The sequence below is a fragment of the Pecten maximus genome, chromosome 15 (genome assembly GCF_902652985.1).
Source record: "Pecten maximus chromosome 15, xPecMax1.1, whole genome shotgun sequence".
Taxonomy (NCBI): domain Eukaryota; kingdom Metazoa; phylum Mollusca; class Bivalvia; order Pectinida; family Pectinidae; genus Pecten; species Pecten maximus.
The window spans coordinates 28544346-28567028 of NC_047029.1; the positions used below are offsets into that span (position 1 = coordinate 28544346).

Here is a 22683-nt window from a genome sequence, read left to right on the forward strand (position 1 = left end):
AAGATGGCTGCCTGTCGGCCATGTTGTTTTCAGATTGGTCTCAAAACACAATATGCATAACTAGGCACCAAGGGAATCTTACATATGCAATTTGAGAAAGATCCATTCAAAACATTCTCAGAAATAGTGATAACAAACTTCAATTGTCAAAATCCAAGATGGCTGCCTGTCGGCCATGTTGTTTTCCGATTGGTCTCAAAACATAATATGCATAACTAGGCACCAAAGGAAACCTATATATGAAATTTCAGAAAGATCCATTCAGTACATTCTCAGAAATAGTGATAACAAACTTCAATTGTCAAAATCCAAGATGGCTGCCTGTCGGCCATGTTGTTTTCCGATTGGTCTCAAATCGCAATATGCATAACTAAGCACCAAGGGGAACCTACATATGAAATTTGAGAAAGATCCATTCAGTACTTTCTCAGAAATAGCGATAACAAACTTCAATTGTCAAAATCCAAGATGGCTGCCTGTCGGCCATGTTGTTATCCGATTGGTCTCAAATCGCAATATGCATAACTAGGCACCAAGGGGAACCTTCATATGAAATTTGAGAAAGATCCCTTCAGTACTTTCTCAGAAATAGCGATAACAAACTTCAATTGTCAAAATCCAAGATGGCTGCCTGTCGGCCATTTTGTTTTCCGATTGGTCTCAAAACGCAATATGCATAACTATGCACCAAGGGGAACCTTCATATGCAATTTGAGAAAGATCCCTTCAGGGCTTTCTCAGAAATAGCGATAACAAACTTCAATTGTCAAAATCCAAGATGGCTGCCTGTCAGCCATGTTGTTTTCCGATTGGTCTCAAAACGCAATATGCATAACTAGGCACCAAGGGGAACCTTCATATAAAATTTCAGAAAGATCCCTTCAGTACTTTCTCAGAAATAGCGATAACAAACTTCAATTGTCAAAATCCAAGATGGCTGCCTGTCGGCCATGTTGTTATTCGATTGATCTCAAAATGCAATATGCATAACTAGGCACCAAGGGGAACCTTCATATGAAATTTGAGAAAGATCCATTCAGTACTTTCTCAGAAATAGCGATAACAAACTTCAATTGTCAAAATCCAAGATGGCTGCCTGTCGGCCATGTTGTTTTCCGATTGGTCTCAAAACGCAATATGCATAACTAGGCCCCAAGGGGAACCTACATATGAAATTTGAGAAAGATCCCTTCAGTACTTTCTGAGAAATAGCGATAACAAGAATTGTTTACGGACGGAGGGACGGACGGACGGACGGACGGACGGACGGAGGGACGGACGGAGGGACGGACGGACGACGGACCACGGACGCAGGGCGATTTGAACAGCCCACCATCTGATGATGGTGGGCTAAAAAGTGAACTTTCGGATGGACATTAGACACATCATGATAGCACTGAAGCTCCACTACATTAGGACCAGCTATATATATCATATTTAGGTGAGCATAGAATTTAAAATTTTATTTTCAGAATTTTTTAGATATGTTCTGTGTCATTAAATCATAGTTAGATTTAAGAGTTTATGTATTCTATTGCACAGGTACCTCAGCATTCCAAGGTAGATCTAATCCATGTTGTATACAATTTCTCCAGCCTGATATTATATAAGATTTTCTGTCAAGACTAGCAACCTGACTCCTTAGTTACAACCAAATCATACATATATGCCAGCAGGCTATACCATAAATTGGGATATTTTGGTGCCATTAATTTTTACGTTTTTTTCGTCAAAATGTTTACGTTTCTTTGTCAAAACAGGGTGGTTTTATTTTGGTATGTCTAAATTTGGTATTTCCATGCATCATCGCTAGTGTGTCAAATTTGGCATATTTCTTTATCTATGTTTCAATACCGACTTCTGCCATTATAGTTGGAGATAAAATAAAAATTTCCCTGAACGCTGTTGAAGTTTTTATCATCATCATGCAGCTGGAGTATAGTCATAGCAGCTCACAGACTGTGAGATCTACTGTTGGTTTTGTATAGATTTAAAAACAAGTAATTAATTCCACATAAATATTCATATACATCTGTTTATATAGCCGGTGCATTGAGTGTCAGCAATCCTACATCCTTACATTTCAATTTATTCAAAGAATGACAAAATGACACATTTTAGGCAACAGGCTGATGACATAATCTCCTGTTTCTAAAGAAATAAAGTCACATTATCTAATTACCAGCCAAAATTGATACGTCCAGAATATTCAGCATTTAATTAATACCAATGTTATGATATGGTGTGTTTAATTTGTTTGCGCTTTCAAAAATATCCCAATTTACGGTACTACATAGGTTTGCTCCACAGCCTTGTATACGGTATGTACAATATATGAGTGATAAGTTTGTTATTAAAGAAATTAACCCTAATATGTTAACCCATCTTCATGCACTATCATCAGCACACATGTCTTGTGATAGCTGCATTGATAGTCATCAAATGACAAATTTTATATCATCTGGGACTTTGTTTGGCTAATCATGATTTGTAGCCCATCTTAACATTAATTAAATTACAAATGTCTTTTTTCAGAGCATGTTACATACAGAAATAGCACTGCATTCAGACAAGTAATTAGCACACATGTATCAAAGTCAACAACTCTGAGTTCCAATTAAATGCTTTGATGAAGAGCCCCACATATTCAGGACAGAAATGCCTTATAGCTGTTACATGTAAGTATACATACATTATAGTATATGTACAATACCTATGTAAATAATTATTACTTATCTCATGACCACACACCTGAGGATGATCCATATAAGTAGTAGATATACAAAACAGCACATACAGGTACAGTGTCGTGTAAGCTATAGCAGGCCTGGGAATTCCCGGCCACATAAAAATTGGAGATTTTCAGTGTAAATATAGCTATATAAGAGAACTTGGCATATGTCCATTTCATTTGGCCTACTGGTACACTTTGTATATACACAAACAATTGATGACCCCGCACATGACCCCAATACTCTCTGCTGAGATTGTCCCAGCCAATCAGTGCACAGAGAAGCTAGTTCCCAGAAAGATCATGATCACAGTGGGCAGCCAATCATAACGGCTGTTTCATTGCTTATATGAGACATATTATTTCATTGGTTCATATATATATATACAGCATAGTTCAATACCAATTCTTGAGACAGACATGTTCTGATAATATACAATAATCTGATATAAATAGTCAATATGACATTTTATATTTCCAACAGATTTTTTTATGATGAATGACACAAATGTTAATAAACATGATATTCTGTTAAGGTACAGTCAAACCTGCCTTAGTGACCACATAAATTAAACACATGACCGTATTCTCCCTTCCAAAGCTATTTACTATACTAGTTACCTGAACCTGGATTAAGAGACCACCTGTCATATGTGACCTTTTCATTGCCTCCATTGGCAGGTCACATATGAAAGGTTTCACTGTATTGTCAAGGTGATTATCAGCACAAATGAAATTGATTTCATCAGTTTAAATGTTTCCTACAAATAACTTCTCAAAGAAAGACCTTTTATACATACTTTGACATAAAATGAAGTAAGGTACATTAACAAAATTTACCATAATTATTGGCCAGGTTGTTAAATAGTTGGAGAAAAAAGAGGGCTTACTAGAGCTAACTTAGCGAAGTCCATCATGGGACTACACCTAGGCCTCGGGGACATATGGCTTATAACTTAATGGATAGAAAAATTCTTCATTGTATGGAATATTCTATGGATGAATCTGGTTTTAAACGTATTTTTTTTTCTATGGATGAATCTGGTTTTAAACGCATAAAATACATGAGATTATGACGAAAGTTTTCAAGATAAAATTGTTTTGTTTTAAACTTGTCACAAGTAGGGTGACATAAGGAGGCGTGTTTACTTACAGAAATGTGTGACACTTCTTCGAGCAGGGGGTGTATAGACTAATTATGGTCTGTTTTCTCACATCCTTTTTTGATTGTCTGTGTATATTTAAGCTGAGAATAACCACATTTTACTTGCATTAAATCTAAAACTTAAAGTTTGTGCTCAGCTTACATTATACCAGTACATAAAATCATTGTAATTCAATACTTTTCACAGCACTTTTAATGCTATTTTTTATGAAAATTTATATTAGGATAATTTTAAAACAACTTGTTAATTAATGATGAATTTTAAAATTTACCAAAAAAAACTTTCAAATGATTATATATTAAATTATTCATATGACACTTAATTAAACCAGTCATGTGGGCAAATATTAAAAGAAAATACTTTTAAAAAAAACCAACAAAAACACAAGACCACAACTTTCTAACAGACCTAGAGCTCACTGGACAGGTTTAATTCATTAATTTGTTAATTAAATCTAAACGACATGAACTATTGCAAACATGACAAGTCCTTGAGGTACATGTATTACCAGGTACCTCCATATGCATACTGATCTTTAAATAGTATAGGAATGTTACGTATTCATAGTCATGTCAGTAAATTGGCAGCAATTCAAATACAGAGAATGTGTACCATTGACAAGACTATTGAATAAACTATTGTGTTGATTAACAACTAGATAACAAAAAATACATTTTAATCTAGAAATATACAACAATCAACTGTCTGTATGTCACTAAAGGATTGGAAGATACATCTTATTTATTACATTTTAACCAGTGAAATATCAAAAATTATTCATTCTATAATAGTGATATTTTTCATCACATTTTTCACTTGTAAAAAATATCACTTTTGCTGATTTGACCAATCAAATTAATGATTAGAAAATACCAAAATAATTGACCAATCAGAAAGCCCGACATATATGTCAGCACCTGGACAGGGGGAACTACTTTTTTTGTTTATATTAGGCCTAGTTAGCATACGGGGTAGGTTTTTCGTTGATAAAAAATGTAATAAACAGAATATCTAACAGTGTATTACTGAAGACACTGTTAGATATTCTCTATGTTTATAGAGAGTTTGGCATAGTTCTTTGACATTCTCCTAATAAAAAAGAAATCCAACGATTCCAGATTTTTTCTTTCTCCATATATAATATATCATTTCCTGATATAAAAGATTGCGATAGTATTGCACTGTTTTTCAGAAATGTCAGTAAAGAGCTAAAATCTGGGTTTTTTTCTACTCATTTCGATTTACGCCTTTTTGCCTCATTTTGGAAATAAAATAGGTGAATTGGTAAGGAAATTTCAGGGAAACAACAAGAATCATTCGCATTGCCTGTTGTTATTACTGTACTCAATCGGTAATTAGCCCCTGTTTCACAGTAAGACCCAGCCCCTTTCTATCAAGTCTTTTGGAACCAGGCCTACATTCGGTAGTCCCGAAAATCTAGCAATATAAAGTTGATTTGATAAAAAAGAAAAAAATACCCTATCAAGTTAATAGATGTCATGGTCAGCACCAAGGTGCCTTGGTGCAGCAATTATTAGACCTGGCGATCAGTGGTGATTGTAAAGTTTAAATACTTGGCTAGTTCATTCATCCATTGTAATCGATAGACAGATGCCAAAGGCTAGACTCGGAAAGTTTGACACATTAAGGAGTTGAATGGGTATAGGGCAATAGTTCCTGAACAAAATCTGTACCATTTATTAGCAAAGGGACATAACTCTCTAGTACTCATCCTCAGATACCCATTCTATCTTTTACTTAGAGCCAAAATCTGATATCGTTAATGAAGGATCATAATTATCCTGTACTCAAGCCTAAAATCGCAGTCCATCGAAAACCTTCAGTCAAAATTTAATATCATTGATTAATAAAGGACTATAACTCTCCAGAACTCATCCCAATAGCCCTGGGTGAATTATATCCTGTACTGTCAGTCAGACTTTACTATCAGTAATAAACAAAGGGCCATAACTCTCCAGTTCTCATCCTAATAATCCCAATTTAATTCTGTACCGTCAGTCAGACTTTACTATCAGTAATAAACAAAGGGCCATAACTCTCCAGTTCTCATCCTAATAATCCCAATTTAATTCTGTACTGTCAGTCAGACTTTACTATCAGTAATAAACAAAGGGCCATAACTCTCCAGTTCTCATCCTAATAATCCCAATTTAATTCTGTACCGTCAGTCAGACTTTACTATCAGTAATAAACAAAGGGCCATAACTCTCCAGTTCTCATCCTAATAATCCCAATTTAATTCTGTACCGTCAGTCAGACTTTACTATCAGTAATAAACAAAGGGCCATAACTCTCCAGTTCTCATCCTAATAATCCCAATTTAATTCTGTACCGTCAGTCAGACTTTACTATCAGTAATAAACAAAGGGCCATAACTCTCCAGTTCTCATCCTAATAATCCCAATTTAATTCTGTACCGTCAGTCAGACTTTACTATCAGTAATAAACAAAGGGCCATAACTCTCCAGTTCTCATCCTAATAATCCCAATTTAATTCTGTACCATCAGTCAGACTTTAATATCAGTAATAAACAAAGGGCCATAACTCTCCAGTTCTCATCCTAATAATCCCAATTTAATTCTGTACAGTCAGTCAGACTTTACTATCAGTAATAAACAAAGGGCCATTACTCTCTCTAAGTTATGCAACTTAAGAATGACAACATAAATAAAGTGGAACCCTGTAAGTAGCATTAGAGTTATGACTGTATCTTCCCAGTAATCACTTTAAAAAAATACAAATCCTTTCTTTCCAAATTCTGCAACTGAAAATTTCCTCAATTTTTACAGCTTGCATTAAATGTCATTTTGAAGACCACTGAAGTACTTGTAATATTGCTGTTTATGTGTTGTGTACTTCCTTATATCCTGTACAATATACAGACTTCTGCTTGAATCAATAATTGACCTTTGACCTTTGACCTTGACCTTTACTCACATCCTCAATGTATTTCTTTGATTATACAACTTCAATTCATGAAATTATTATACATTTGTTAGAAATTAAAATCATGTTTGTAACTTTATAACACTGACTGATCTTTGACCTAGATTTAATATTGCGTAATGAACAAAATTAAATTGATCTGACTTTGACGTTTCAATGAATGCAAATAAATTATGGATGTGAAGTAACATTTGACTATAATTTAAATTCACTTATCAACATCAAAAATCCAATTTTATAACCTAAACTGCCAGATGGATTTTTTTAGGTTGATGATTGACTCATAATCAAAATGAGGAGACTTCCAAACTTAAACAAATTCCTCTTACTTACAAGTATTGTTCAGCAGGTGTGTGTGAATCTTCATCCTATTTCATACTTCATCCTGAACGATCTCTGTCCACTGAAAGATAAAGAAATCAAAATATTTACAATCTTGAAGAAACATATTGATTTTCTGATATCTGTTATATAATATATATGATCATACATTATTTCTATGGAATTCCACTAGTTATGCATACATACGGTATGTTCAAAATATGATTTAATATATATTGTATATATATACTGTATATATATGTATTATATATAAATGTGCATATGAGGAACAGAAAATCATGTTACCTACAGTCATGATTCTATTACTGCATAACTTCCATAAGAAATCCACTTCCTTCCTTCCTCTATGTATCTCAATCAATGTCACATGACACTATTAATGGCCAACACAAAATTCCAAGAAAGTGTAGCTAAACATTGACATTCTCAGAATACATCAAGGGAAGTAACTCTTACATAAATACTTTGCTTTATATTGATTACTTATTTTTAGTCCAAAGTCATGTGTCGGTTGTGTCATTGTAAGTACATATATACAGATATATATATTTTTATCTTATCTAGATTTATATCAATGGAGAGCTAAATAGATGTGGGATGATATCGATAAAACAATTAATATAAAGATATGTACCGGGTATATCGTGTGTGTTTTATGAACAATTCTGATTGCACGAATACTTCTGCGTTGATTAATCCAATACAGAATATATAAATAGCATATGATCTTATTTGGGAAAAATTTAACTATAAAAAGCACAAGGGAAATTTTCAATAAACTGACATGAGCAATTATAGTATTGTATATGAGGGGGCCTGACAAAGGGATCCACCAATACTAAACCTTTTTTTACAGGGATCACGAAGGACATCAATTCAAGTTTACTTGTCATTGTAGGTGTATGTTTCATTTAAATTTTTGTTTTGTATTGGTCAAAACAGAAAGACAAACAATTTTAATTAATAAGGTCAAGTTCAAATCCAGATTTGGATGTGAAAGTTTCGGAATAACCTGCCAACAATCTGAATTACCTCTATAAGTCAGTTTCCACCCACATCATAATTATACACCTGGTGTTTCCATCAATGCAAACATTGATTAAAATAATAGATCTATAGTACATTAAATTTAATTGAAAAAAAATTTAAATAAAAACTAAGTCAACAAAAATATCTTTTTGAAAAACTCTAATTTTATCATTATAATCTGGTGTTCTGAAATGGACAATGAACGGAGAAATTTCCATCATCGTTATTTTTTGTTTCTTTGTTGTTGTTGTTTGCTTTAATTAATTGTTTTTCCTTTCTTTTATGATTAGTATTTTTTTCCTATTCCTTATTTGTTCTCTTATTTGTTTGCTGTGTGAAATACATGTTTTTCAAGGGGCTGTGGTGGCCGAGTGGTTAAGGTGTCCCGAAACTTTATCACTGGCCCTCCACCTCTGGGTTGCGAGTTCGAAACCTAGGTCATGTGGGGCAGTTGCCAGGTACTGACCATAGGCTGGTAGTTTCTCTCCGGGTACTCCAACTTTCCTCCACATCCAAAGCCTGGCATGTCCAATGATGTCCTTAAATGACCCTGGCTGTTAATAGGACGTTAAACAAACCAAACCAAACATGTTTTTCAGCTTTAACCCACTCTGCCCTACAATTTTGTGTATACATGTACGTATGACAAGTTGTTTTACTTTTCTAAGGAAGGAAATGCAGCAATCTTCATAATTTTCATAACAAATAATCTTTATAACCAGGTTGTGAGATTGTTGTCCTTCTGTTGAATGGTAAAACATAACCATATATACCAGGTATGTAAGAAATGTAGGTATTTAAGAACTGAAGCAGATTTCACTCATATTTCTACTATATTTACATTTACACTGCAGCCCCACTATATAACTTTACCAAGCTCACTTGGAAGTTATGAGTCCATGACTTCCAAATCTTTATTATGACGTCATTCATATAGTGACGTCATAATTGTCACGTCGGCGATAATGAAAGATGGCTGTTGAAAAGGCTGTTCCGTCTTTGACGATAATAATTTTTTCATTCATCGTCGGAGCAAAATTCCTGGATATAGTCTTTAAAACTGAATCTACATAAAAGCCTGATCTATTACTGAATCTCATCACACTACGTACTGTCGCTCCTAGATAATTCATCTTATGGAAGGTTAGTTTTAGACTTGATCATAAATGGATAGCGTGGTGTCATATTTTTTTGAGTTTGTTGATCCATATTTACATATACTGTTGTATTTTTTCTTTGGAGTCCAGTTTAGAGGCCGCACAAGGGTTATTCAGATTATGTATCAGAAGATAAAGTAGTACAGTGTAGAGGCAATTCATGGGTTATTAATGGAAAAATAAACTTGGGAGGCCAGTGTAGAGACCAAACAAGGGTTATTTAGACCCTGTGTAGAAGCTACACATGTACAAGGGTTATTTTGACCCTGTGTAGAGGCCAAACAAGGGTTATTTAGACTCTGTGTAGAGGCCAAACAAGGGTTATTTAGACTCTGTGTAGAGGCCAAACAAGAGTTATTTAGACTCTGTGTAGAGGCCAAACAAGGGTTATTTAGACTCTGTGTAGAGGCCAAACAAGGGTTATTTAGACTCTGTGTAGAGGCCACACAAGGGTTATTTAGACTCTGTGTAGAGGTCAAACAAGGGTTATTTAGACTCTGTGTAGAGGCCAAACAAGGGTTATTTAGACTCTGTGTAGAGGCCAAACAAGGGTTATTTAGACTCTGTGTAGAGGTCAAACAAGGGTTGTTTAGACCCTGTGTAGAGGCCAAACAAGGGTTATTTAGACTCTGAGTAGAGGCCAAACAAGGGTTATTTAGACTCTGTGTAGAGGCCACACAAGGGTTATTTAGACCCTGTGTAGAGGCCAAACAAGGGTTATTTAGACCATGTGTAGAGGCCACACAAGGGTTATTTTGACCCTGTGTAGAGGCCAAACAAGGGTTATTTTGACCCTGTATAGAGGCCAAACAAGGGTTATTTAGACTCTGTGTAGAGGCCAAACAAGGGTTATTTAGACTCTGTGTAGAGGTCAAACAAGGGTTATTTAGACTCTGTGTAGAGGCCAAACAAGGGTTATTTAGACCCTGTGTAGAGGCCACACAAGGGTTATTTAGACTCTGTGTAGAGGCCACACAAGGGTTATTTAGACTCTGTGTAGAGGCCAAACAAGGACTATTTAGACTCTGTGTAGAGGCCACACAAGGGTTATTTAGACTCTGTGTAGAGGCTAAACAAGGGTTATTTTGACCCTGTGTAGAGGCCACACAAGGGTTATTTAGACTCTGTGTTCTACACAAGGGTTATTTAGACTCTGTGTAGAGGCCACACAAGGACTATTTAGACTCTGTGTTCTACACAAGGGTTATTTAGACTCTGTGTAGAGGCCACACAAGGACTATTTAGACTCTGTGTTCTACACAAGGGTTATTTAGACTCTGTGTAGAGGCCACACAAGGACTATTTAGACTCTGTATCAGAAAATAAATTTGCAGACCAGTACAATGTAGAGGCAATTCATGGGTTATTATTGGGAAAAGAAACATGGGAGTCCAGTGTAGAGGCCATACAGGAGTCATTTAGACTCTGTGTAGCTAGCTTCTACACAGGGGTTATTTAGACCCTGTGTTCTACACAAGGGTTATTTAGACCATGTGTAGAGGCTAAACAAGGGTTATTTAGACCATGTGTAGAGGTCACACAAGGGTTATTTAGACTCTGTATCAGAAAATAAATTTGCAGTACAGTGTAGAGGCAATTTATGGTTTATTATTGGAAAAATAAACTTAGGAGTCCAGTGTAGAGGCCACACAAGGGTTATTTAGACTCTGTGTAGAAGCTACACATGTACAAGGGTTATTAAGACTCTGTGTATACATAGTTATGCATATCATCAAGTTATTTTATGCAAAATCAAATTAAATGAAATGATAGTCCAATGAATACAGTTGTCGGGTATATACCTGCTCCAAAAACTCTTGGCAAAGATTAAGAATTCAAGATTTTAAATAATAAAAAAATACATGTTGCACGGGCATCTGGGCAATGTTACCATGTGAATCGTCCAATTTTGATGTACAAACCAGAAGGTATAGATTATAATCTGCCAAAGAACTGCAAAATAATACCAGGAAATAACATTTGTTAGAATGAGTTGTATACTACCGGACGAGATGACAACTTAAAAACGTCAAGTCGTCAAATTGGTAGACTACTTTCGAGAAAAAATGTTTGCTTTTGTCAGCATTGTCACGTGATCTTCTTGTAAAATCTACATACCTGATATGATCCAAAACACACATCATGTCGCAAGAATTATTTCAGTCAACCAATCGCCAAATGTCCTTCGTGAAAGGTCGACAGGCGCCTTCTCAAAATTGCACAACAAACAAAACTGAAACAGGAAGTAAAATAATGTTGTCATCACCTAAGTACGGGTCCGGATTCGGTCTTCTCCGGATCGGAATATTGATTTAAAAATATCGGTCTCTCTATATAATTAATTAAAAGTGAAAAACGTCCTCTTATTGAGATGTAATATGACATAAACTAAAGTTTAAAAAATGTACCAGACCGCGGATTGTCACTTAATTCGAGTTACTTCCCTTTGAACAGAAACGGGAGTTGATTTGTTTAACCAGGGACGTATAATAAGACAACAGGGGAGTTAACTCGATGTAACTCTCGCTACGTCGTTACTAGTAGAAAGAGGGAGTTACGAATCCCTCTATATATTTGTCCATGGTTTAACAAATGTATATCAGTCTGTTCTTAACGCCATAGAATTCAACAAATACCATCTGAAATCGATGAAGCGGTGTATGTTGACTCTTCCAAGACACACGGTATCATTCATAGTTGTCTCTGATCCTCAATTCCAGCTGATAGGGTGTAACTTGGATTGTAGTTTACTGTTCCCATTGACGGTAAGCAGGAGGCTATACATGGCAAACAGTTTTAAAATCTAATCCTAAATTTAATTGCCTCTTAAAGTAAAATATGCTTTAAATTCACTTCATTTAAGTGAATTACTTTTAACCGTTAAGTTACTAGACTTCTTTTTGCATTATGTTTTTTTTTTCCATTTAAGCGGGAAAAATCCCTTAAGAGGAAATATAGTTAAATCTTAAAACGGCGACCTTTTTTTTCTCTGCAATCCTTATAGAGCACTCTACATGTATGTGTCTAACATTTGCATTTTAGTTGCGTATTTGCCCTAGTCCGTTAAAAACTTATCATTATTACGGACTCTGTGAGGAAGGCTGTATGTGATATATCACAGGCGTCTGTATCTGGTATTTATTTATTAGGTAAACATATTACTCCCTACTCGTTATACTATATCATAATTATATAGTAAGAGTAGGGACTAATATCTTTCTCTATAAATACTAATTAGAAGCAGACCCCCGTGGTTATATTCTCAGTCCGTGACACACAAAACTCATTTAAAATGGAACTTATATACTGTTTCCTCCTTGACGTCCAGAAATAAAATACAAGCTCAAAGGAAAATCATAACGAGTCCATTTTAGTTTAAAATTAGGCAATACCACATACCATCGTGTTGACTATAATATTACATTTTAGTGTCTTTTACCATGACGAACCAAAAAAAAAACATATATCTGCTTAACATTCAGCTTCAATGTCTGAGTATCCCATTATACAATATTTTGCTCTGCTACCATGTCCAAGTTATGACATTCCAGTAAACTTGCGCTGTAATATTGCCCTTGGTGATTTACTCTGTCATCAGATTCTATTACTTTTACTATCCCGAGAAGCTTTCAACGATCTACGTACAGGATGATTTCCCTCTAGGACATTTGTCAAGCGATCCCCTTTACTAACCTGGGGTAAAACTAACGTTTTGTGATAAGATCTATCTAGGTGAACTATTTTTAGAAATGTCGTTCATTACCTGTGACATATCACGTGTCACTGAACAGGAATCTAATCATAACAAAGTGTCTTACTTCGCTGTAATAATATATTGTTTTGCATACAAGATAAAAAAAAAACATCTTTTTTGAAGTAAAACAGAATGTCATTACTTTTTTTTTTTTTGAAATAAAATTGTCATTGAATTCTGCCATAAGATTACCAAAGGGTAATTTTATATCTTTTTTTTCTAAAGTCTGTTAGCGAATGCCCATTTAATTGTAGTTGGTATTTCATTAAATTGCGTGTGTAGGTCGGATTTAGGAAGTGAAGATGATAATTGGATGGAATCCAGGTTATTTAATGCGTGCATCTAGTATTATACATAGTGTTTTGAGCATTAGTTGACAGGAAGTTAGGTCAGTTTTTTGTTGGTGGTAACTGATCCGGACTCTTTAGTTATTTCTAGTCAAAAAAAGTCGGTCAATAATTGTTTAGGTGACGCTTACAAATATTTGAGTGATGTTATACATACCCGGATGAAGACCAACATAGTCTCTACTTCACACTCACAATACTGCGGGATTCGCTGTGGTTTGTTATGAAGGACTATACACGTGATGGAATGCGCAATTTTGTGTATCTAAATGCACGTTCATGCACATAATGTGTATCTTTCAATGATAATTTAGCACTGTAGTGTACATTAAGGACCAAACGCAAGCTGTTTTCTCTACTGTGCTGGATCGATCATCGCTACATTGTGTAATATTATCAAAAAGCCTGTCATTTATAACCAAAAAAAAGACTGATTGAAACAGCATAGCTACTCATAATTCAGTTACCAGATAAGGACTATCCTACAATGTCTTACTGGGATAAGGTGCTTTTCACGTACATCGTTGGCGCGTGCTTGACTTTTGTGAAAACGGATGTTAATACCCAGCCAACCTTGGTCTATAAATGGATAACACTAGAGTTCGATTGGCCGAATGACACAATAAAACAACAATACATTGCAAACGAGGATTACATCCCAGAGAATAACGCCATCAACGGTATAAAGGTTTACAACGAAAGCGTTTACTTAACCATACCGAGGCTCAAAAAAGGTATCCCAGCAACACTCGCGGTCGTTATCAACAACGGAAGTGATTCACCCGTCCTCCGTCCGTACCCGAATTGGCATATGCACCGAAAAGACGACTGTGATGCCCTCTATCTCGTCCAGAGTATGGAAATCGACCCCAATACTGGTTATATGTGGATTCTGGACACCGGTTTGGTTGCTGTCGGTCCAGTTGACGTCGCCCCACTTGACCGTTGTCCACCCAAATTGGTAATATACGATATAAACGGAGACGAAGAGGTACATCGGTACATTTTTGACCAGACAAAGGTAGGTGTGGGGATGTTTTATCTGAACGATATCGTTTTGGATTACGGTGCAGATGGCACAGCGCGATTTGCTTACATTTCTGACACTCTCGGGCGGAAGTTGGTTGCGTACGACCAGAAGTTGGACAAGGCATATATTTTTGTTCACGAATCTATGCAACCGAATCCAAATTATGCAACAGTGACAATTTCAAACAGCAGTACACAGGTAAATCCTCTGGGCATTAACGGAATCGCCATATCCTCTGACTTCCGGTATGTCTACTACTGTTCTGTAGCTGGGCTGAGTTTGTATCAGATATCTACTTCCGTCTTGCGTGACAGCTTCGCCACAGACGAAGATTTTAGCCGCTCTGTGCGGAAGGTCGGTGATAAAGTCAGTCAAAGTGATGGCATATACTACGGGAAGGAACACAACTTGTATTTCTCGACACTCGGTAGGAACGCTGTTTACAAATGGCCGATTTCCCAGGACATGCAAACACAGGGCAAGGATTCGTCCAAAGTCGAGATGGTGACCCAAACGGTCGTCTCGAAAGATACACGAATGGAATGGGTGGATTCTCTTGGAATGGATGAGGACGGAGAACTTTGGTTCACTTCAAATAACCTCCACACATTTTTCGGGAATTCTACCGAGGATGGTTCGTGGAATTATTATGTCTGGCGCATGTTCGTCGACGACTCAAGTTATCTGAACATCACTGGTTTGACTGTGATCGCTCCGACACAAGGGTCGGGCGATCTTACTTCATCAATGGTTTGCCTCCTAATCGGCGTCGCTACCTACGTCATAAGCACGTGCATGTAAACAACTTTGTATTTGGATACCTGATTATGCACCAGGACATTAAAATCGGTAATATCGCTTCTACTTGTCTAACACTAAACATCTGCTGTACGTTGATAAAATAACGTCTCTGACAGTGGCATTGTAATAGATTATTGTCTTTTAATTTGAATCAAATCCGCCATGTGTTCATGCAGTGTAATCTTTTTGAAATCGAAGGATTAGATTTTCGATTAGTTATCATCAGTGCATAAACCCAAACCATGACAATTCAAGATATGCTCGGTGTGATGCACGAGACTAGCCGACTATGTTCCCTATGTGTGGAGGAGATAAACTGGTAGAGAATGATAACATCGCATTGTACTTCTACTGTGTAGCTGCTAATAACAAACTAATGTCTTTCTCTGGACACTAGTACTGTGTATTATATGTTCCATGGTTTGTAGATGAACAGCTTTTATTAGCAGGATGTTCGAAATGAATTTAACAATATTATTATACATTATTTGTATGGGAGCTCTTTCTATTTGCACTGTTTTGAAATTCATTGACAATTTGCTCATGGAAAGGCGTTTTTTGGCCAATGGAACCACGCGGAAGCTCTGTAGAAAGCAATGCTTTGTACATGTACTTCATCACGTAAGGTAGTGTAGATAGAATAGTAGAGTTTACAGCGTCGTCGACAAAGCATATGTAAACATATACAAAATGTATGCCATTATTTGATGTGTTGTAAGCCAGCAACTTCTTATTGTGATGTTTGTACAAAGTATCATGATTTTTTTGTAGATCTATATATCATAATAATCACGTGCTTCTTTTAACCAGTTATATTGTTCTCATATCTCGTAATAAAGTTACAGCTTTAGCGCTGAAACTTAGCTTCAGATCGCCATTGCGACCGCATTCTGAGAGAATATGCTAATGATGGTATTTTTACCTCTTCAAATAATGGCGAAAGTTAACGGACACGACATCAGTGTTTACTATACATTACACAATAAACAATTATCAAATCTTGCTTGTTACATGCATTTCCCTAGACTTATTTGATATCATCAGCCAAGAACGTAAACAATGACGTCGCCGTTTGTAACGTCGCTTTTGATTGGCCGATACAGCGGCGTAATAATTTATAAGAGAGGAGAGTCAATAAAAGTTGATTTCCACAGGGATCGTTTATAGTGGATTATATTATAAGGATTAACATGAATACAGTTTTGTGTTATGGAGCCATAACATAAAAACAGGAATGTTTACTCATAAACCGCGATCGAGTATACACTTCTATTTTTGTGATTTATCTCCATAACATGAAAAATGGTCTCAAGCTAATCCTTAAAGGGGCATACCTTCGTTTGGACAGCAGAAACATGCAAAATTTCTATTGATGAAATCTATATCAGAACAAGGATTGTATGAGTGTTTGTGCCAACTAGTAATGAAATCAACGCTGAAATGTACTGAATGATGACAAATCATACACAAATACCGTTTGTCTTTGCGGTAATTAGTTATACTTCGGGGCGAATTAAGTAATTTTAGGATTTAACACTTGAAGAACTTTGGTATATCTTGAGAGTAAAAATGCTGTATTAATGTTAAGATTATAACCTTTACCAATTTTTGCCATTAAGTTCCATTTTGACGCCCCTTTAAATAAAGTTTGGTGATGATATCATCAACGTAAACTTACATGTTTGAACTTTTTAATCTAAAAACGTGTTTTAACATTTGATGGCCCCGAAGCACGTAACACAATTAGTTCTCCTTGAATTTAAAACTAATTTAAATTTGAATGTAGAACCATGTTTTAAATCACGCTGAAATACACACACAGACGTGATGGGGAACTATTTTCACCTGAGATATTTAAATTGCTCACCTTGGTCCTTACCTGATCCTGATGTTGATTACAATATAAAGGTGTATCGGCAAGGGTCGATGTGTCATAGGCAACAGGTAAGAGCATGCCCAAGGTAGCGGTTTAATAAAATAAAACTGTTTATTGTTGAAAACTTTCAATAGCAAATCCTTGTCCAGGCTATCTTGACTAATGGCTTAATAGACAGCGTGATATTGACAGATGAATGGTGTCACGGATCCGCTAAAGCTGCAGGAATTTTTATAGGGGAGATTTTTCAGACACTCAAAATATTTATGCAATTTATTTGGATAAAAACCCGCCTGTGTGCCGTTCGTGACTTGTTTGCATTTCGTTTTCTCAAGGACCGAGGTGTGTGTGTATTTAGCGAGTAAGATGGTTAGTACACACCGAAAACAATAGACAAACCGGGTATTTCAAAGCCGAAATAATTTTAAAACGGACAAAACCGTCTTCGGAGAAGAATGTCGCACGGCCATCTGTATAGGATATATAGATTTGGTGAACAAAGTTCATATATAAACGACTGGTTGGTGAATATATAGGTGTTTGGAAAGCTTTGGAGTCTTCGAGTGAAGATCTTTCTCCGAGATCCCATTTATTCGAGGAGTGTCTTTTTATCATAAGTTGTTTGATCCCGTGGGACGGTCTTTAATTCCGAGGACTGTCGTTTTATTCCGAGGTCCAGGTGCTTTGAAATGTACCAATTGGATCATTACATCACAAGGAAACCTAGATCCTGAGGTACCGATTGCAATATGTCTTGTTAAAGCACATTATAGGATTACGAACAGGATATAACGATATATTGCACCAACAGATTAATAATGAACATACGAGAATGAGAAGGACGTATGACTGAGAATTTTACCACAGAAAGCACTGGACACCTTTCTATCAAAACACATACAGCTTTAGATTGTTATGAGTGTTAAAAGGATTTCAGCGTTGAGAAGATTTACTGAACTAAAATAGTTTAAAGCATGAATACCGACAGGTGTCATTTGTAGCTGTCTCGAGCTTTGTGTTCGCTGAAGTGGAGAGACACTTACATTTAAGGATTACTTATGCGCGAGCACCTCAACTCTAAGGACTTAGTACGTATAAACACACACTCTCCTGTTTGGATTGAACTTTATCAAGAGAACCAAAATAATACCTACGTGTTGTCACGCGGTTTTAAAGGCTGCACACAAGCTCATCAAACCTATCGGACGAACCGACCTCTCTCTCTATGGTATATCTCTTTTATGTATACGGTTCTGTAAATATAAGTATAAAAATATACAGAGGTATTGTTAAAGCCTATTTCCCATCCAGCCGACCGGAAGTTCGTCGTTGAATTTGAAGCACTGTTCATGCTAACAGGACTCGACATTATGAAGAATTTGATGGTCGGGAGTGATTTCAGCCAAACTGATATATTGTAGACATTTTATCTCGGTTCATATTGTGTGGATGAATGAATAGTCAGCCAGGACATGTTGGACAGGAAAAACTAAACTCTGGATTGTGAACTGTGAAAACAGCGTTAAATTTGAAGAGAATACGCTCATCAGCGCTGAACATTCGTTATAGCTTTTCGTGTCAAGCTATTTCTCGACCAGAACGAAAACATATACATGCACAGCGTGATTATTTTATGAAATCTGAGGACCGCTGTGTGTCAGAGTGACTTTATAGAAAAGCGACACTTCGTGATGATGAAGCCAATGTCACGGATCAGTGTTTATCTATGAAGGGATACAGTTTGTCGCTACTTCGTGTTGTGAGAAGGATTCCTTTATAACGACGCGGGAAGTCTAATGAAACTTTATAGTATAGTCGAGTAACACTGCCAACTTGACGAGGAAAACTAGAGCTGAACTACTGGTTTGTTAAAATATAAATAGATGACACTGTGTTTGATAAGATAAAAATTGTCATTTATTTTCAAATTTAAATTTGAAGCACAATACGGGACGTTCGGGAAATGAACATTTCTAACAGCAGAATCGACAAGGAAATGAATAGGATCTTGTTTGCACAAACAAGAAGCAATGTCGATCATTATTAAGACGATATATTCAAATATCTTCTCCAAAGGCGATGTGTGTCCATACTTGAATGTCCGGGAATCAACTTCAGTCATTTTACGTGATAATATAACAATCACTTTTTAATCGGACATATGTCAAACTCTACCTGCAAACAATCACAAGAATTCGGAATATTTTGTGTGTGGTGCGGTTAAATAATGTGTACTTTCTGATAAAAAATCGATATACAAAAATATATATTCAGAACTCATCAAACGTCAAAAGGAAAATAAGTAAAAACCTACGTGAGAACATTCAATTCAATTTTAATCCTATCAGTATTCAAGACAGATTTTGAACCGGAAATTAAATTTACAAAAAGTCACATAAACCGGCAAGATGGAAAGCTGAAGAAAAAGTAGTCGATAGTTAATTATCAGTAAAATTTCGTATAAATGGAAGGATATTGGTTAAGAACTAACGTATTCTCATACTCAGCACGTGCAGATATATAAGGAATATGTTGAAGAATACGTAAGCCGATTCTGTTTGTAACGTTCGGATCACGTTATTGGATTAAATTCCAATACCAGCTTATACTCGAAATTCCTATCAGTTGTATGTCACTTATCACTTTTACAGAAAAAAAGTTATAGTTAGGATATCAACGACAAGCACACTTCGTATCTTATAAAAGGTTATAAAAGAGCAAGGGCAAGTACGCATGTCTTAAAATCAATAACAATAGACACAAAAGCACGTGAAAAGCTCGCGTTCGATGAATTTGGTTTTTGGCAACTCTGATGACATTTTGCATTATGCTTACCAGATTTAAGCATTCTAGAGTTGTTGGTGTGCTTATAAAAGGAGATTTATTGTCAATTTAGACTTATTGATTGTGCACAAGGTATTTGATCCGCGGATATTCGCAAAGATGACGTTTTTTCGAATGTTCAGTATTTTGTGTGTCTTATTCAGCATACAATTATGCTCAAGTGTGGACGATTACGTCATATACCGTTGGCAGTTCTTAGATTATGAATGGCCGGATATGGAAACGAGGAGCCAGTTTGTAGCCAACGGTTCGTACATCCAAGAAAACAATCAGCTTGGTAACATTAGAGCATTTAATGGAAGTGTTTACGTCACTGTACCACGCCTGCGCAAAGGCGTTCCATCTACACTTAATGTTGTTGTTGGGCAGAACGACACCGATTCACCGCTGCTACGGCCGTTTCCTAATTGGGAAATGAACCAAGGCGCAACATGTGACCACTTCCGGTTTGTAAATGCATTTGAGATAGATCCCAATACGGGATGGATGTGGATAGTGGATACTGGATATTACCCAGCAGTCTCTGTTAGACCGGATGGTCATGTGAAATGTCCAGCAAAACTTGTGATATTTGATCTAAAGAACAACATAGTGTTACATAGTCACATATTCCCTCCCCTCGTTGTGGGATATGGTAATTTTTATCTCACAGACATGGTCTTGGATTTTACTGACAACACAGTCACGCATGCGTACATAACAGATACGTATGACTGGAAATTGATCGTGTATGATCACAATATGAACTACTCCCACTCCTTCGTTCATCCTTCCATGAACCCCGAATCTGGATTTTCAAACATAACCGTTCATAACAAGACAGAGATTATCAGAGACTTAGGTATTCGAGGGATAGCAATGGCTCCCGATTTTAAGTTTGTATATTACACTGCATTAGCTGGACTACGCTTGTTTAGAATCCCTACATCTGTGTTACGAGATTTCAAACATGACAGTGTATATTTCGCTTTTAATGTTAAAAAGGTTGGAAACAAAGTTTCTATTGGAGAAGGCATGTACTGTAGTCAGAAAAACAGCCTTTTCTTTAGTGCTCCAAATATCATTTACAAATGGTCTTTAGCTGACACTGTGGATGTCCGTCTACCTTTACCTAGCAACGTAACGTACGCATCCCAATCTGTAGTTTTTAAGGAAGGAGAAATGAATTGGATATCTTCTTTAACCATAGACGAGGACAAGAATTTGTGGTTTACGAGCAGGCCTCTTGGTTTTATCTCCAAACAGAACTACAGTAAATGGAACTATTTTGTGTTGCGTACCGATATAGGTGTTAAGGGGTATATGGATTTTAGTGTTGAAGCAAAAGGACTTGTACAAGGTGCAGCGATATATCAACCTACCATTCTTACTTTACTTATCTGTTGTATGTTAGGTATGTCACTGACAAACATTCAATGATGGTTTTTTTTTAGATCAAGTTAACCTCACTTCCGGTTTTAACTTAGTTCCCATATCCATTTTCTGCTTTGTGTATCATATTCAAATTGCCAGTTGATAGTTTCCAACTTTCAAATATCTGTATATTGTGATTGACAAACATGTGAACAAACTTGCCAGATAAATTTCGGCATGAATTGTTGCTTTGTGAATCTCGTCACCTCGAAATCAGCGGGGATCATGGCAAACTTCCAGGTATCCTTAGTATTCCAGGTAATCGGCTATATTGATATATATCTTTACTTTCGGAACTGAACTTTTACTTCGAATTAAGCAGAATCTTCGAGTTATCAGAGTTCGATATATCGAAGTGTGACGATATTTTTTATATTGGTTTAATGATAACCGTAACAACAATAGGGGTATTATTTGCATTCGTGTTTCAATGTAAAGCCTGAAGCAACATAAATGTTTTATGCAAACAGTCTCTAGACAAGTGAATATGCTTCGTGTCTGTGCCTCAATGAATCTTTGAGACCATTGGGCCTACAATCGCGCCATGAAATTATCATTATCGACAGTGCGAGAACAATGTAGTTTTCTGCATTTCGAAAAATATCTCTGCTTGTGTCACTTTACTGGAAATTATTTAATCGAAATAGAACATGTATTTTTTATTTTAGTAATAAATCATGCATAAGAAGGATTTAATAACATTCCTCGTTTTATATTCCTCTGTTGTTGTAACAGTATATACATGTACACGCAATGACTACCACATTTCTTATGATAATCATCATCATCATCATCATCATCATCATCATCATCATCATCATCATCGTCGTCGTCGTCGTCGTCGTCGTCGTTACAATACATATGACGAGAGAGAGATGGAGTTAACGAGAGGGAACAAAGAAGAGATAGAGATTTATAGGGGAAAACATCAGTTTTATTGTACGACATAATTTCCATTACATCCCAAACCTTGTTGCTATTTCTCCTTGACATCCCTTCCTTTCTGTTCAAATTCGTTATTTGTTTATTTAAGATATAGTTAATAGTGTTATTGGAATTATAACTATACGGAACTATATTTAAAATCGTTATTCTTTATCAGTCTGTCTATAGTACACTTGTATGTTTCGTTCTGGTTTACATATAATACCTAATGTTTTTTAATTGCAATGATGTCAAAATTTCGTCAGTTATACATGTATTTCAAAATAATTTAATTGGATAA

The 22683-nt window shown here is 36.0% G+C and overlaps 2 protein-coding genes across 2 annotated transcripts in view; one reads left to right on the top strand and one right to left on the bottom strand.

Annotated features, from left to right (window-relative positions):
• The window catches only part of LOC117343854, a 37121-nt gene extending 25511 nt beyond the window's left edge, over positions 1-11610 (bottom strand). The window contains exons 1-2 of the mRNA XM_033906392.1: positions 11512-11610; positions 7199-7268 (exon numbers count right to left, since the gene is read on the bottom strand). The gene's annotated coding sequence lies outside the window, so the exon portion shown is untranslated. The remainder of the gene's footprint in view (positions 1-7198; positions 7269-11511) is intronic.
• A 2082-nt stretch (positions 11611-13692) lies between these two features.
• LOC117343364 lies at positions 13693-22149 on the top strand. The gene is made up of 2 exons (XM_033905706.1): positions 13693-15322; positions 20055-22149. The coding sequence occupies exons 1-2, from the start codon at positions 13982-13984 to the stop codon at positions 21462-21464; spliced, it is 2751 nt and encodes a 916-aa protein (XP_033761597.1). The 5' UTR covers positions 13693-13981; the 3' UTR covers positions 21465-22149.
• Positions 22150-22683: the final 534 nt, after the last annotated feature.

Bases quoted from the DNA above. Each gene is read 5' to 3' on its own strand.
- LOC117343364 (XM_033905706.1), top strand. From the start codon at position 13,982: ATGTCTTACTGGGATAAGGTGCTTTTCACGTACATCGTTGGCGCGTGC. The intron at 15,323-20,054 runs TAAACAACTTTG...TAAGCATTCTAG, and splicing joins ACGTCATAAGCACGTGCATG to AGTTGTTGGTGTGCTTATAA.